Genomic DNA, 14,619 nt, shown 5'->3' on the forward strand with positions numbered 1-14,619 from the left:
CTTTGCTCTTGTTTTTTTACAAGCTAGTTTCAAATGACCAAAGGTCCCAAGTGTTGGAGCGAATGGCCAAGGGTCAAGCAGTTGATTTGAGGGCAAATTGTTTTTGGCAGTCTGGGGGCTTCCACCCCACTCTGTCACACTTGCCCTTCTTGTAAAGTGATAATTGCCAGAAAGCCTACTCACATTCTGAAAGCTTATGTATCCTCCATGGTTTCCAGGGCACAGCCAAATATGCAGGGTGTGCAAAAGGATGGTATGAGAGAAAGAGGAATTATAGCTGGATAGGTTTAAGGGAACAATGAACTTGACTATTGTCTCAATAGCTTAACCTCAATAGCCCACCCAGTAGTTATTCACGTAGTAGATGTTGCTAGGCCTTTTAATCAGGAGAGTATCAGAGGTGAGTCCTCATTCTAATATCCACCCAAGCACTTCCTAGCAAGAACTCCTGTGCATGTCTGTGGGATTCATGGGAAAGTTTGCAGCCGTCCTACCACTGTTCTGATGAGATCAGAGATTAAAAATAGGATAGCAGCATTCGATGTGACTCAGTTATCCCCTACTGATGAAATTGTGCTTTTTTTTTTAAAAGTTGATTATGACACATTTGTGATAATTGATTTTTCTTCCTGACTGCATCTGAGAGATTCGTAAAACAGATTAAGAGCTGGGCTGGGACTTTCAGGGTTAAAGCCTCCAAGCCACACACCATTGTGACTTAGAAATCTATTGGCTATTCCTTCATTGTTGCTGAGCCAAAATCCTGGAACTCCTTTCCTGACAGCATTGTGGGTGGACTTACACATGGACTGCAAGTAGCTCAAGAAGTAGCTCACCGCCACCTTCATGAGGACAATTAGGGATAGGCAATAAATGCTGATCTTGCTATTGATGCTTACGTTCTGAGAATGAATGAATAAATACAGCAAGGAGATGAATTAGACGATCCCTGGTTGAGAATGCTTTAATGGACTCAGAAAGCAGCTTTTTAATGGTTTCTTGCATAGTCTACAGCTCTCTCGATACTCATTTCATCTCCAGCATTCATAGTAAACACAGCAGTGATCCTGTGACTGTACTGCACTGTCAGCTGACTCCTCCAAGTTAGTGAGGCTGTCTTCATCAACGCTGAGATAGTTTGAATCGCTGAGCTGCCTTATACTGCCAGTGGTTTTCATTATGCATATTTGACGTTCATTTCCTTCCATACACCCATAAACAAACAAGCAAACAAACATACACACACCCACCCCACAAAGTCACAATACTATCTTCCTCATGACAGAACGAGGAGCTGGGATCTGGAATGTGCTGGTGGAAAGGGCAGTGAAAGCAGATTTTAGTAATAACTTTCAAAAGTGAATTGGACGATTGTGTGAAATGGAAAAAAATTAATGGAAAGCGCAAAGGAGAGAAACTAATTGAAAAGCTCTTTCAAAGAGCTGGCATAGGCATGTTGGGGTGAGTGGCTACCCTCCCTACTTTATTATTATGATTGTCCTCCTGCAAATCCCTCTGCCCACCCATAACACAGGAGCTTAAAACAATGAAACATGTGAGGTGAATCATAAAACAGCTACCAACCCCGAACAACAAGCGCAGGGGCCAAACGTAGCTAAGGTATGAGACTTGCATTAGTCATCATTGTTGAAAAGACTTGGATTGATGTCTGTTGAGAAGGGGAATTAAATGTTTGAAGGTGAGTGGAGGAGGAAGGAACTTTTTAAAAATTCTATACAGCATGTCCATCACTTACAAAGCCAGAATTTGTCATCCAAGACCTGATTGCCCTTGATAAGAGAGAGAATTACTTTAGTAGAGAATCAGTAGTTCATTGATTCACAGTGGGATTATGATTTGCATGATGCTTATGGATTGCCAAACAGTTTTGATAAAGTGCCACATAACATACATCCCTGCAAAGCTGAACCCCATGAAGTAAAAGCATGGTGGCTAAGTGACAGGAAACAGAGAGTAATGGTGAATGGTTATTTTTAGACTGAAGGAAGATGCATAGAGTATCCTGGGCCACAAATTATCCTTCGAAAAACATAATCAAAAAATTACTTTGCCATTATGGCATTGTCATTTGTGAGATCTTGAGCATACTTTTGCTGACAAGCTTTCAACATTACAACAATGATGTGCTTCAAAGAAGTACTTATTAGACTGAAATGCACTTTGTGATGTCCCAAAGTAGTGAAAGTCACTGTGGGAATGAAAGCTCATTCTTTCTCCCAAAAGCCCAGACCTGTCATCAACCCTTCGTATTTTCCTTCAGAAACCACATAAAAACTTGCTCATCTTGTTTGTTTTGTTCTTTCCCAATGTCTCTCTTTCCCTTTACTCTTTCCTATTTTTTATTCACCATTCATAAATACATTGTGTCGACCAGCAGCGGTATATTTCGGGTGCTTACAAAAACATGGGGTGCTTATGAGATCAGCAGTTTTGCCATCTCTTCTGTCAGTACTGGATGTCATGCAATCACTATTCTAATCTGTCTCTTCTGTTGCAGACGCAGTGTGATGGAATGGGAAGAACCTCATGACAGTGCACTGTACTGCTTGCAGACAGATGGAAACTTCATGATTGCCAGTGGCTCGTCCCGCTATGGTGTTGTGCGTCTCTGGGACAAGAGGCAGACAAAGAGTCTACAGGTAAGGTTGGTCCAGCTTATGCTAAGAATGTTAATGTTCTCTGGCTTTCCAGCACTGTATCACCATCTTTTCTAAGAGTACTGACCATCCATTGGTGCTTCATCCCAAATGCCATTTTGTCAGAGCCAGCTGTAACTGAACGGGATAACACTCTCTTACTTCCGTTAATGGGATCGTGCGTTCAAGTCTCACTCTAGAGCCTTTAGCACATAATCCACTTAGCACTCTGTGATGCACTGATAAAGCACTGCACAATTTTGCTGTTATCTTTCAAATTAAGTGTAAACCAAGGCCCCACCTGCCTTCTCATGTAGGTGTAAAAGATCCCCATGGCACTATTTTGTACAGTAGTGTGGAGGGCCATACCTGGACCAATGTTTACACCTCAATCACCATCACAGAAACAAATTGTATGGTTAATACCTTATTGCTATTAGAGGAACTTGCGTGTGTAAATTGTCTTCAGTGTTGCTAAATTACAACAGTGACAATACTTCAAAAAAATGCATCTTTGTCTGTAATATGTTTGGTTACTGTGTAGATGTGCACATTCTTCATGCACGAATCTGATCAGAAAATACCGCCAAGCTTCATGACTTTCGCAGAATGATGCTCCTGATCCTGATCCCTCCATTATCCACAATTTCCTCTAATCAGGCGCAGGAAACTGGCCCAACAACACAGCTTCCATTTATAGCTAATAGGTGATGTCTTTCCAGCCTCTCTAATGGTTATGTCATATCAAACCATGAGGTTATCAAATGACATCAGGCCATTCAGCCCAGTAGGTCCATGACGGTGCTTATACTCCACACAAACCTCCTCCCGCCCCACTACACCTCATTTTATCAACCGAACCTCCATTTCTTTCTCACTGATGTTTATCTACCTACTCCTAACTACACCTATCCACTCACTTCAATTACTCCTGGTAAATTCACCATAGTTCTACCATTTCATAGGCTGCTCTCTCTTAAGAGAGAGATGACTGGTGATGATTTAACTTGAGGGCCACCATGTCTCGATTGAGGAAGAGGGTCCTTCATGGTATCCTCAGATGTTGGATCGGTTAGCTGAATTGGCTAGGTGACTTATTTGCAATGCAGAGTGACACCAACAGCATGGGTTCAGTTTCCTCCCTTTAGAGGTGAGGTGCACATTGTATGACTCTCTGAGTAAAGAAGCTTTATTTGAAACTCCAATTAGATTATTTCATGATGTTCAGGAAATGGTGGCATGCTCTGGGGATACAAATTTAAATTCTACTACACTAGGAGGTGGAAACTTAATAAAGATGTGAAATTGAAAGTTAGTTTGAAGAATGGTGACAATGGAACTAATATTGATTATCATAAACACTTATCTGGTTCTGTAATATCTTTTAGGGGAGGAAATTTGCTTTTACCTAATCTGGCCAAAATGTGACTACAGCAAAGTAGTAGACTTTTAGCTATTTTCTGGAATAGCCTAGCAAGCCATCCAGTCAAGTACATTTAGAAAGATGAGCAATAATACCAGTGACACTCACATCCCATGGAAAAAAAAAGAAAAAAAAAACCTGATGTTTATGGCCCCTAGTTTTGGACTTCCTTGCATGTAGAAATGTTTTCATGTCTACCATCGAACCTCTTTACAGGTCACCTTTCCTAGCTCAGTCTGCCCAGTCTTTCTTTATGGTTGAGCCCTACAAATAAGCCAATGAAGCTAATGTATCAGAGATAGTAGGAAAATATTTCTATTACATCAACACCTATCCCAAATTTGCTCTTCATACAAAATATAGCCACTGTTAATCAGACACTCACTGCAGTTGATCAGTGTCCAGTCTCCAGTGAAAAATAAGAGATTGAGAGAAGTTACTGAGATTCTGGTATTCCAGCAGAGGGCAGCAGACATAAAGGTTGAAGCAGGAGATTGTCCTGAACAGTCCGTTAACCTTAATGTACTGCAGCATTTCTTGTGCAAATAACAGCAAAGCGCAGGTTGTGGAACTAATCAATGCTTTGTTTCCTTTTCCTCCAGGTTTTTTTCCTCTCCTCCCCCAGCAGCAGCAGCCCTGTTTACTGCCTCCGATTTACTACCTCACATCTCTACAGTGTCTTGGCCCATGCGCTTTACATGTTGGATTTTACAATCTGTGACCAACAGCACGGGAAATAAATGGATGAGAATACCTGAAGTGGGGATCCCAATACTGCACATCAGAAGTCAGCACGTTGTCAGTTGCTACGTCGAGACAGGAACTACTCATTCACATCCAATGCCACAATCCCTTAAAGAATCGCATTTTTGTTTTTAAATAGAGGAAGATTCCTTTATTTGCAATAAATTTTACGACTTATCTGTTAATGTGTAATAACTCAACTGATTCCCATTATTAACCTTGCCTGAAGTAGTTGTAGTGATGTTGTGATGGTTGAAAGCAAAAGTCCTTGTTCAACTGGATACTAATCTTGTCTCTCAATGATCCAATGCTTCAGATATGAAGGCAAACATTGCCAATTTCTGAACAGCAAGATCCCGCAAACACCAACTGAAAGATCGTCATTAATACTAGTTTTTAACCACTGGCATTTCAGGGAGGAACATTGGACCATTAGCCTTCAAGAAATTTCCACTGTTAAGACACTGGCTGGAGAAGTTTCTAAGCAGACAGATAAGGCCATTGCCTCACCACTTTGTTCAAAGCTCAGAGAGTCACCATTGTGTCCTTCATAGAAGATGGGAAGAAGAATCCACCTGGATTCCTGCTCCTATCTTTTTGTCTATTAGCTCCTTGTGAACAAGACTTGGGCTTTTTTTAAAAATATTCATGGTTCAGCATGTGGGTGTCAGGCCAGCATTTATCGCTCATTCCTAATTACCCCTGAAAGACTTAAGTTAAATAATAGCTTCAAGAACAGAAGTTGCTGGAAAAGCTCAGCATCTGTGAAGAAAATGTCAGAGTTAACGTTTTGGGTCCCGTGCCCCTTCAAATAATAATAGCAGCTTCCTGAATGAAATGCCTGTAAATGCCTGTACCCCACCACAGAGCAATGCTCTCCCATTAAACACTCCTTGGTCAGATGTAGCAATGGGTTAGATAAAGAGTAAAGCTCCCTATAATCTTTTGAACTAAAAGTAAAGCTCTCTCTACACAGCTGCCATCAATGGTTAATTATTCAGTTCAGCCTTTAAACCATTTACATCAGTGGCTCTTCCTATTACTGAATTATTTGCGCTTTCTGGAGTCAATGGCAGAGGACCACAGCTATTGCCAAGGACTCACTCGCAGATGTAGGCAGCTCACACTAATTCTGGACACTTATTTCAGACTTGTGCACCAGGCAACAAAATGGAAATTAGTGAAATCTTGATTCAAAACCATATCCCAGGTTGAAATGCAGAACAATACTTTAGAAACAGTAGGATGAGGGCAAAGGATCTGGCTTACAAAAAGCAAGCCTAGAACTTAAGTGTTGTTGTTAATAAACAGCTGGAATTAATTGCTAGGGTGATTTGAGGGTCAGACCTTGAACTGCTGGATGCTGTTTGGAAAGACAGGTTTGATTTTCTGTGAAGTGATAGGACCAGAGGAAAACCTTACCTTCTTGTGCACAGCATTTTCAGTTTGAGCAAAAATGTGACTTTTAAAGAAGATTTTAATAGAGAAAGCAGTAATGTGTGTGTGTCACTTTAAATCCTACATTTTATCCTATATTGTGTTGTCAACGGGAGTTGGGGCTAAGATCAGTTATAACCTCACAGACTGGTGACATAGCTGTCCCAGTCTTGTCAAACTGGGTGATCCTTCAACTAAGAAAGTGAGATTATGAACTTTGGTAGGAAAAATAGATGCATAGACTATTTTCTAAACAGGGAAAGATTTCAGAAATCTGAAGCACAAAGGGACTTAGGTGTTCTAATTCAGGATTCTCTTAAGGTTAGCATGCAGGTTCAGCTAGTAGTTAAGGAAGGGAAATACAATGTAGGCATTCATTTCGAGGGAAAGAATACAAGAGCAAGGATGTACTGAGGCTGTAAAAAAAACATTTAGGATATTGTGAGCAATTTTGAATGCCAGAACTTAAGGAAGAATGTGCCAGGCTTGGAGAGGGTCCAGAGGAGGTTTGTTGGATGATCCTAGGCATGAAGGGCTTTTCATATGAGGACTCTGGCTCTGTACTCAATGGAGGTTAGGATGAGGCGGATCAAGGGTTACAGGGAGAAGGCAGGAGAATAGTGTTGAGAAACATATCAGCCATGATCAAATGTTGGAGCAGATCTGATGGGCCGAATGGCTAATTTCTACTCCTAGATCCTATTGTTCTTAGAAGAAACATCTACAACCATTTACATAAATGTGCAAAGGCAAAGGCAAAAATCAAAAACTGACCTAACTGCATCATCACAGGGTGAACCTCCAATGTATAAAATTAAATCCTTTAGTTACTAGATGTACTGGAATTAGAGGAATTATGCGACTTGATCATTAACAGGAGGGTTAATGTCTTATTTTCTTCCCTGTGTTCTAGAAGCATCGATAGTGTGCCAACCAAGCCCTCTCAGACAGTCAGGCCCAGCAATTCTCTGCCCGCCCGCGCCTCACACTCTCATATTCTGTAATTTAGGGGAAAAGTGAATAATTGTTCAGTTAAAGGAGCCAAGACATTAAATGTTTGGAGGAAAATTCAGAGGGCAGTGTTCACTGTTCTCTGCTTACTCTACATCCCTCTTCCACAGTTAGGCAACCGGGGGCTCCCAGAAGAGAGAAATCAGGAGAAGAGAGAGTTCCTCTGTTAGAGGATTATTCTGAAGGTTAAGAGATGACACATTGCAGATTAAATATCAACTGTATATTTCAGGACTGAACTTTACACCTCTCAAAAACCAGTAACATTCTGCTTTTCCCATTTAGTTTGTGACTTAATTTCAACCCCACTCATGACAATACGTCATCCAGTATACCAAAATTTGGGCCACAGGGCTTCACATATAGCAGCATAAATGCCACAATGGCGTTCAAATCCGTGAGACAGACACCTTTTGCCATCACTAGCATCTCCTAAAGTAGTATTTCAGCTTTGCAGCATTGATTTAGAGTATTTTAGACGGTGTTCAGGTTCACTGCGTTTTACATTCGACATCTCCATCTTCAGCCACCTTCACCTTCTTCAGCTCCTGCAGAACTTCCTGTTCCTGCTGCAAGATTTCTCTTGGCTTTTGGTACTGAGGGGTGAATAGAAATTTCAGTTAATGCGTATAAAGTATTTTAAAATCTAATATGTCAACCAAGTGCCTGCTGCAGTTTCTCTGCCCTCAATCTTAAGCGCAGCCAAAGCCATCTACAGCTTTATCATTCTTGGCATTCTTAACAGGGGATGCGATGGTGTTATCATCACTGGACTGTTAATCCAGAGACTCAGCTAATGTTCTGGTGACCCAGGTTAAAATCCTGCCATGGCAGATGGAATTTCATTTCAATAAAAAAAAATATAAAATTCACAATCTAATAATGACCATGAATCCATTGTCAATTGTTGTAAAAACCCATCTGGTTCACTAATGTCCTTTAGGGAAGGAAACTGCCATCCTTACCTCGTTTGTCCTACACGTGACTCCAGACCCAGAGCAATGTGGCTGATTCTTAACTGCCTTCTGGGCAATTAAGGATGGGCAATAAATGCTGCCTAGTCAGCGATGCCCTCATCCCAAGAATGAATAAAGGATTTAAAAAACCCACGTCTCTTCTGGGGAGGAAAATGTTTCCCTTACTTAACTATCAACTGCATCAAATCGCCATGGTTTCTTCAAAGCCACTTCACGGTCCTCTCCAAGCCATGCACCATCCTGACTTTCAAATATATTGCTGTTCCTTCACTGTTGCTTGGTCATTCCTGAAACTCCCTAACAGCACTATGGGTATAACTACATTCCAAGGACTGCAGAAGTTCAAGAAAGGTGCTCACCACCACCTTCAAGGACAGCTGACCTTGTAAGTGGTGCTCTAATCTCAAGAGCATACGAAATAGAAATCCTAACTGCCCAACCTTTGAATGGACTTACTGTGATGATGAGGGTATTGTTGGCATGTGTGAAACTAAGAGCTGAACTATCCAAGGGCAATCCACACCGATCCATGTCTGGAATGTTAAACCTCTTGTAATACCTGGGCAGAGCAAGAGGAAACTCAGGTCAGTTTCAGTGCTACACTTTTTTCTTAACAAAAGCTTTAGCCATACAAATAAATACAAAAATTTGTGTAATTTACACTTTTCATGTGCTTAGGATGTCCCCAAAGTACCTCAAAGTCAATGAACGATTCTTGAAGTGTAGTCACTAATAAGAAATTTAGCAACCAATTTATACATAGCAAGTTCTCGAGCATTAATAAGATAATACGCATAAAATCTTTCTGATGATAAATATTCGACAGGACGCTGGTGTAACTCCTGGAAACTCTTCAAATAGAGCACTGGAAATTTTGAAATCTAATCAGGAGCAGATACAGTCTTGGTTTGACAGCAGACCCTTCCACAACTGCACGGAAGATTCATACTCACTTGTATTCAGCACTCTGGAGTAAGTCATGACCCCACAAACAAATTATTTCACAAAAGTATTTTTTAAAAAGGGTGCCAAAGGAATCAATATTAAGGGAGTTGTTGAAAGATACAAGGATTAAGTAGGGGATTATTGGGAAATGATGGCATTGTGACATCCTCACCGGTGTGTTCAAGCTAACATTCTGGGAATAGTTTAAAATCCTACAATGGCAACTAGTGGAATTTAAATTCAATTTATTAACAAACCTGGAATTGAAACCTGATTATAAGGGTCCTGTGGCGTAGGCCTACCTTGACCAGAATATCATTGAGGTTAACATACCTAATTCAGAGAATTTGAGCACATCATTTATGCTCGTTGTTTAAATCCACTTACATTGCTGCTATTCTCCTGTATCAGCTGCTGCTCCAAGCTTCCGAGTTTTCCAGATAATGTTTCCCCAACCTCAACCTGCATTGTCCCTGGGATCCCACCTGCCCTGGTCTTAAATGGGAGGCCAGTTATTTTGGAACTGAGCCTGCTTTCAGATTTCCACATGAAACATCTTCTCAGCATCTAAACTTCCTCAGAGTCTCATACATTTTAATAAGATCACCTCTATTCTTACAAACTCCACCAAATATAAGCTCAGTCTCTCCTCAATCAAAAATAAATGAAAAATTTCTCTTGCTTCATGTGGCTATATTGCTCCCTCTGGCACTCCATCAGTACAAAGCAGCTTTGGAGTCCAAAAGCAATTCCATGGATTCACTCATGAAGAATGGGCTATGGATGAGGTCATGGAAAACAGACTGCAGTCATGGAACTCATACTCTATCAGGATTAGCATTGCCGAACAAAGGCTTGATGAAAGGAGAGGAACTGACAAAAGAAATCCTTTATGTGAAAAACAAGGAGAAAAAAACCAAAAGTTGGAAAATCAAAATAAAAATAATGTAATCTCACAACTGGTACACAGGTTTCTCAAGAAAGAGAAATAGCCCTAGCATAGAACTTTTAAATCAGAACGGAGAAACAGAATTACTTTTTGTTTGATGTTCTCACAATGCAACATCTCTGCTCTGGGTCAATTGTGGCACTGTAGACTTTTCTGGGGTACGGCAGATTTCGGATTCTCCACTGGAAGCTTGTCTTGGTGTCTTTCCTTGTGAAAATAGGCTGCAACAAAATATAAAAATCATACATAAAATGTAAACATATCGGTGGACTTCACGACAATATATTTATCATGTTGGGAGACAGGTAAATAGCATATTTTAAATACAAGAAGGAATGTACACTCTTCCATCATTGAAGTTCACATACCTAATTCAGAGAATTAAATCCACTTACATTGCTGCTATTCTCCTGTATCAGCTGCTGCTCCAAGCTTCCGAATGTTCCAGATGATATTTCCCCAACCTCAACCTGCCATTGTCCCTGGGATCCCAATTGACTCTTCCGCCTCCACTTTCTGACTGTGAGCATCAAAAAGTAACAATATGATAAATATGTAAACCAAATACAATATTGCATGTAACATTCTAAGGAAACCAATGACCTGCAAAGAAAAATCCCTGTATTCATCAGCTATAGCCACACAAAAGTCTGCTTCATTACTGGTAATTCCATCACTCATGCTTTTAAGATAGCTATTCAGAAAAGATTAATTTGCTCTGGAATCAAAATGGAGGGCTCTGTCCCAAAGAAGGGCAACTGTAAATATGGAGACATCAATAAACTGTGCAAACCTTTCCAATGAACAGATTGCTGCCATAATAAATACTCCAGAAGCTTCACTGATCATTGTGCTGCACAGCCAATAGAAACTGTGATACTCAGCCTGTTAGAACATAAGAACTAGGAGCAGAAGTAGGCTGTCCGGCCCTTCAAGCCTGCTCTGCCATTCAATAAGATCATGGCTGATCTTTTCATGGACTCAGATCCACTTACCCGCGTTCTCACCGTATCCCTTAATTACTTTATTGTTCAAAAAAAATCTACCTTATCTTTAAAAACATTTACTGAAGTAGCGTCAACTACTTCACTGGGCAAGGAATTCCATAGATTAACAACCCTCTGGGTGAAGAAGTTCCTTCTCAATTCAGTCCTAAATCTGCTCTCTCTAATCTTGAGGCTATGCCCACTTGTCCTAGCTTCACCTGCCAGTGGAAACATCCTCTCTACTTCTATCTTATCTATTCCCTTTATAATTTTCTATAAGATCCCCCCTCAATCTTCTGAATTCCAATGAATGTAATCCCAATCTACTCAGTCTCTCCTCATAAGCCAACCCCCTCAAGTCCAGAATCAACCTAGTGAACCTCCTTTGCACCTCCTCCAGCGCCAGTACATCCTTTCTCAAGTAAGGAGACCAAAACTGCACACAGTACTCCAGGTGTGGCCTCACCAGCACTTTGTACAGCTGCAACATAACCTCTCTGCTTTTAATCTCAATCCCTTTAGCAATGAAGGACAAAATTCCATTTGCCTTCCTAATTACTTGTTGTACCTGCAGACCTACCTTCTGTGATTCATGCACAAGGACACCCAGGTCCCTCTGCATAGCAGCATGCTGCAACTTTTTACCATTCAAGTAATAATCCTTGTTACTATTACTCCTACCAAAATGCATGACTTCACATTTATTTAAATTGTATTCCATCTGCCAGACCTTTGCCCACTCACTCAATGTATCTATGTTCCTCTGCAAAGTTTCACAGTCCTCTGCCACTTTGCTCTGCCACTCATCTTAGTGTCATCTGCAAACTTTGACAGCCTACACGTGGTCCCCAACTCCAAATCATCTATATAAATTGTAAATAATTGCGGTCCCAACACCGATCCCTGACTGCCAGCTAGAATAGCACTCATTTATCCCCACTCTTTGCTTCCTGTTAGTCAACCAATCCTCTATCCATGCTAATACTTTACCCTTAACGCCATGCATCCTTATCTTATGCAGTAGCCTCTTGTGCGGCACCTTGTCGAAGGCATTTTGGAAATCTAGGTACACCATATGCACTGGGTCCCCATTGTCCACCTTGCTCATAATGTCTTCATAGAATTCCAAAAGATTTGTCAAGCATGACCTGCCCTTCATGAACCCATGCTGCGTCTGCCCAACGGGACAATTTCAATCAAGATGCCTTGCTATTTCTTCCTTGATAATAGACTCAAGCATCTTCCGCACTACAGAGGTTAAGCTAACCGGTCTATAATTCCCCAACTTTTGTCTACTTCCCTTTTTAAACAGTGGCGTCACATTTGCTGTTTTCTAATCTGCTGGGACTGCCCCCGAGTCCAGCGAATTTTGGAAAATTACCGCCAGTGCACCTGCTATTTCTCCCGCCATCTCTTTTAGTACCCTGGGATGCATTCCATCAGGGCCAGGAGACTTATCAATCCTTAGCTCCATTAGCTTACCCAACACTACCTCTTCCGTAATGATGATTGTTTCCAGGTCCTCCTTCGTCTCTTTGTCAATTATTGGCATGTTATTAGTGTCCTCCATTCTGAAGAAATCCTCCACTGTTCTGAATTTAAATTACCTATAATATCCCTAATTTGGCAGAGGAAGAACAGAAGGGCCTTCGATCTGTACCTAACCTCATGCCTGTACCTGCCCTGAAAGTGAGAGATGAGGACAGTGCGGAGGGAAATTTACTCCATATCTAACTACATTCTGTACGTGTCCTGGGAGTTTTGTTCCTTCTCAGATACTAAACATCCAAAACAGAAGTGTTTCCTTTCTGAAGGCTAATCCATAAAGCACAGAAACTTAACTATAACCATTTAATGTGTTTTTAAAATATTTATCAAATGCTGTCAAAGAGTCACACATGAATGACATAAACCATTCTTTTTTAAAAAAAATATGTTCGCTAGATGTAACCATCAGGGTTGATTGTATACACAGTCCATAATGAGAAGGTGGTGCGTAGCCTTGAATTGCTGCAGTCACTGTGGGATGATGCACCCATGATGGGATACGGTGTTCCAATGTATTGGCACAGTGAGAAAGAAGTGACATATATTCAAGACAGCCCACTGTGTCACCTGGAGATGGTACCCTGAAACGTTTCTACATTTGTCTTGTTTGCAGATTCAGGTCTTTAAGAGCAATTTATTAAAGCTACATTCATACTATGCAGTTGAAACATGGGTTGGATGGAAACAGACAAAAGATCCTACAAAAATATATAACAGAGTTCAGTCAAATTTACACTTTAGTGAAGTTTTACAAAGGCAGACCAGTTTTCTACAAGTTAATATAAAAAATATTATGCCAGAGGATGAGTAACTTTTTTCAACATTAAGGCACTGTTTAACCAAAAATGATTTCACAAAAATAAACTGGTGTCCAAAACACACTGCAATGGTTGAAGGAAGATAATCATGGTGGTCAGAGGCCGATCATGGCCTCAGAATATTACTGTCAGAATAAGGATCTTCAGTCCATCTTAAATGTCTTAATTAATTTACTTCTCACTACATACACAACTTTTCTGATAATGACAAAGTCGGCTATGGCCTGCAGCATGACCTGGATAACATTTAGACACGGGCAGAAAAGTGCAGGTCACATTTGTGTAACAGAAATGTCACATAATGATCACCTTCAACAGGTGAAAACCTAGCTATATCCCTTTGACTTTCAATGGTCTCATCACTAATGAATCCACACACCCAATCCAACATGTTGAGTCTGTCAGAGGCTAGAGGCTAGAGGATCAGATATATGAACTCACGATACCTTGCAACTCCTTTCGACTCCTTCAAGGTTGCTCCCCCATCTGTAAGAGTTGAGTGAACTGGATTCTCAATGCTTGCCTAGCATAATGCATACAATCTACAGTCTGCACTGCAACAACTCACCAAACTAACTTCAACACCATTCCAATCCCCATGAGCTCTCACATCAACAGAAGTATTGCAGAAGCACTATCACCTCCAAGTTCCCCTCCATCCTAACCCAAACATTTATCACTATTTCTTTGTCGCTGGATGAGAATCGTCTGCCAAATACCATTGAGGAAACAAAAACAGAAATTGCTGGAAACATTCAGGTCTAGCAGCATCTGTGGAGAAAAAGCAGAGTTAGTAGTTCGGGTCAGAGACCCTTCTTCAGAACGGGACTCAGAACAGTCACTAACCTCTAAGGTTTTGGAGTAGATTTGTAGCTCGGGTTGTGGATGTTGAGGTTGGTTGATTGGCTCACCGAGCTGGTTTGTTGTTCCGCAGACGTTTTGTTACCGTGCTTGGTAACATCCTCAGTGCAGCCTCTGATGAAGCGTCGGTGTGTTTTCCCACCTGGCTTTTAAACTCTGGGGTCCGTTGCGATGGATTGCCTCACTTCCGGGTTTCCTCCGTAGTGGAATGTATACGGGGTCGAGTTCAATGTGTTTATTAATAGCCTGCTTCATGGGGTGCC

The 14,619-nt window shown here is 41.0% G+C and overlaps 2 protein-coding genes across 3 annotated transcripts in view; one reads left to right on the forward strand and one right to left on the reverse strand.

Annotated features, from left to right (window-relative positions):
- Positions 1-5,009, forward strand: part of fbxw4 (F-box and WD repeat domain containing 4) — a 142,672-nt gene extending 137,663 nt beyond the window's left edge. For both annotated transcript variants that reach the window (XM_020516122.2, XM_020516123.2), the window contains exons 8-9: positions 2,519-2,660; positions 4,683-5,009. In XM_020516122.2, the coding sequence (XP_020371711.1) occupies positions 2,519-2,660; positions 4,683-4,820 (280 nt within the window). In that variant the 3' untranslated portion in view covers positions 4,821-5,009. The remainder of the gene's footprint in view (positions 1-2,518; positions 2,661-4,682) is intronic.
- A 2,471-nt stretch (positions 5,010-7,480) lies between these two features.
- dpcd (deleted in primary ciliary dyskinesia homolog (mouse)) overlaps positions 7,481-14,619 on the reverse strand; it is an 11,158-nt gene continuing 4,019 nt past the window's right edge. The window contains exons 3-6 of the mRNA XM_020516118.2: positions 10,539-10,663; positions 10,231-10,364; positions 8,706-8,808; positions 7,481-7,868 (exon numbers count right to left, since the gene is read on the reverse strand). Of these exons, the coding sequence (XP_020371707.1) occupies positions 7,764-7,868; positions 8,706-8,808; positions 10,231-10,364; positions 10,539-10,663 (467 nt within the window). The 3' untranslated portion in view covers positions 7,481-7,763. The remainder of the gene's footprint in view (positions 7,869-8,705; positions 8,809-10,230; positions 10,365-10,538; positions 10,664-14,619) is intronic.

This window comes from Rhincodon typus, chromosome 20, assembly GCF_021869965.1.
Source record: "Rhincodon typus isolate 14 chromosome 20, sRhiTyp1.1, whole genome shotgun sequence".
Taxonomy (NCBI): domain Eukaryota; kingdom Metazoa; phylum Chordata; class Chondrichthyes; order Orectolobiformes; family Rhincodontidae; genus Rhincodon; species Rhincodon typus.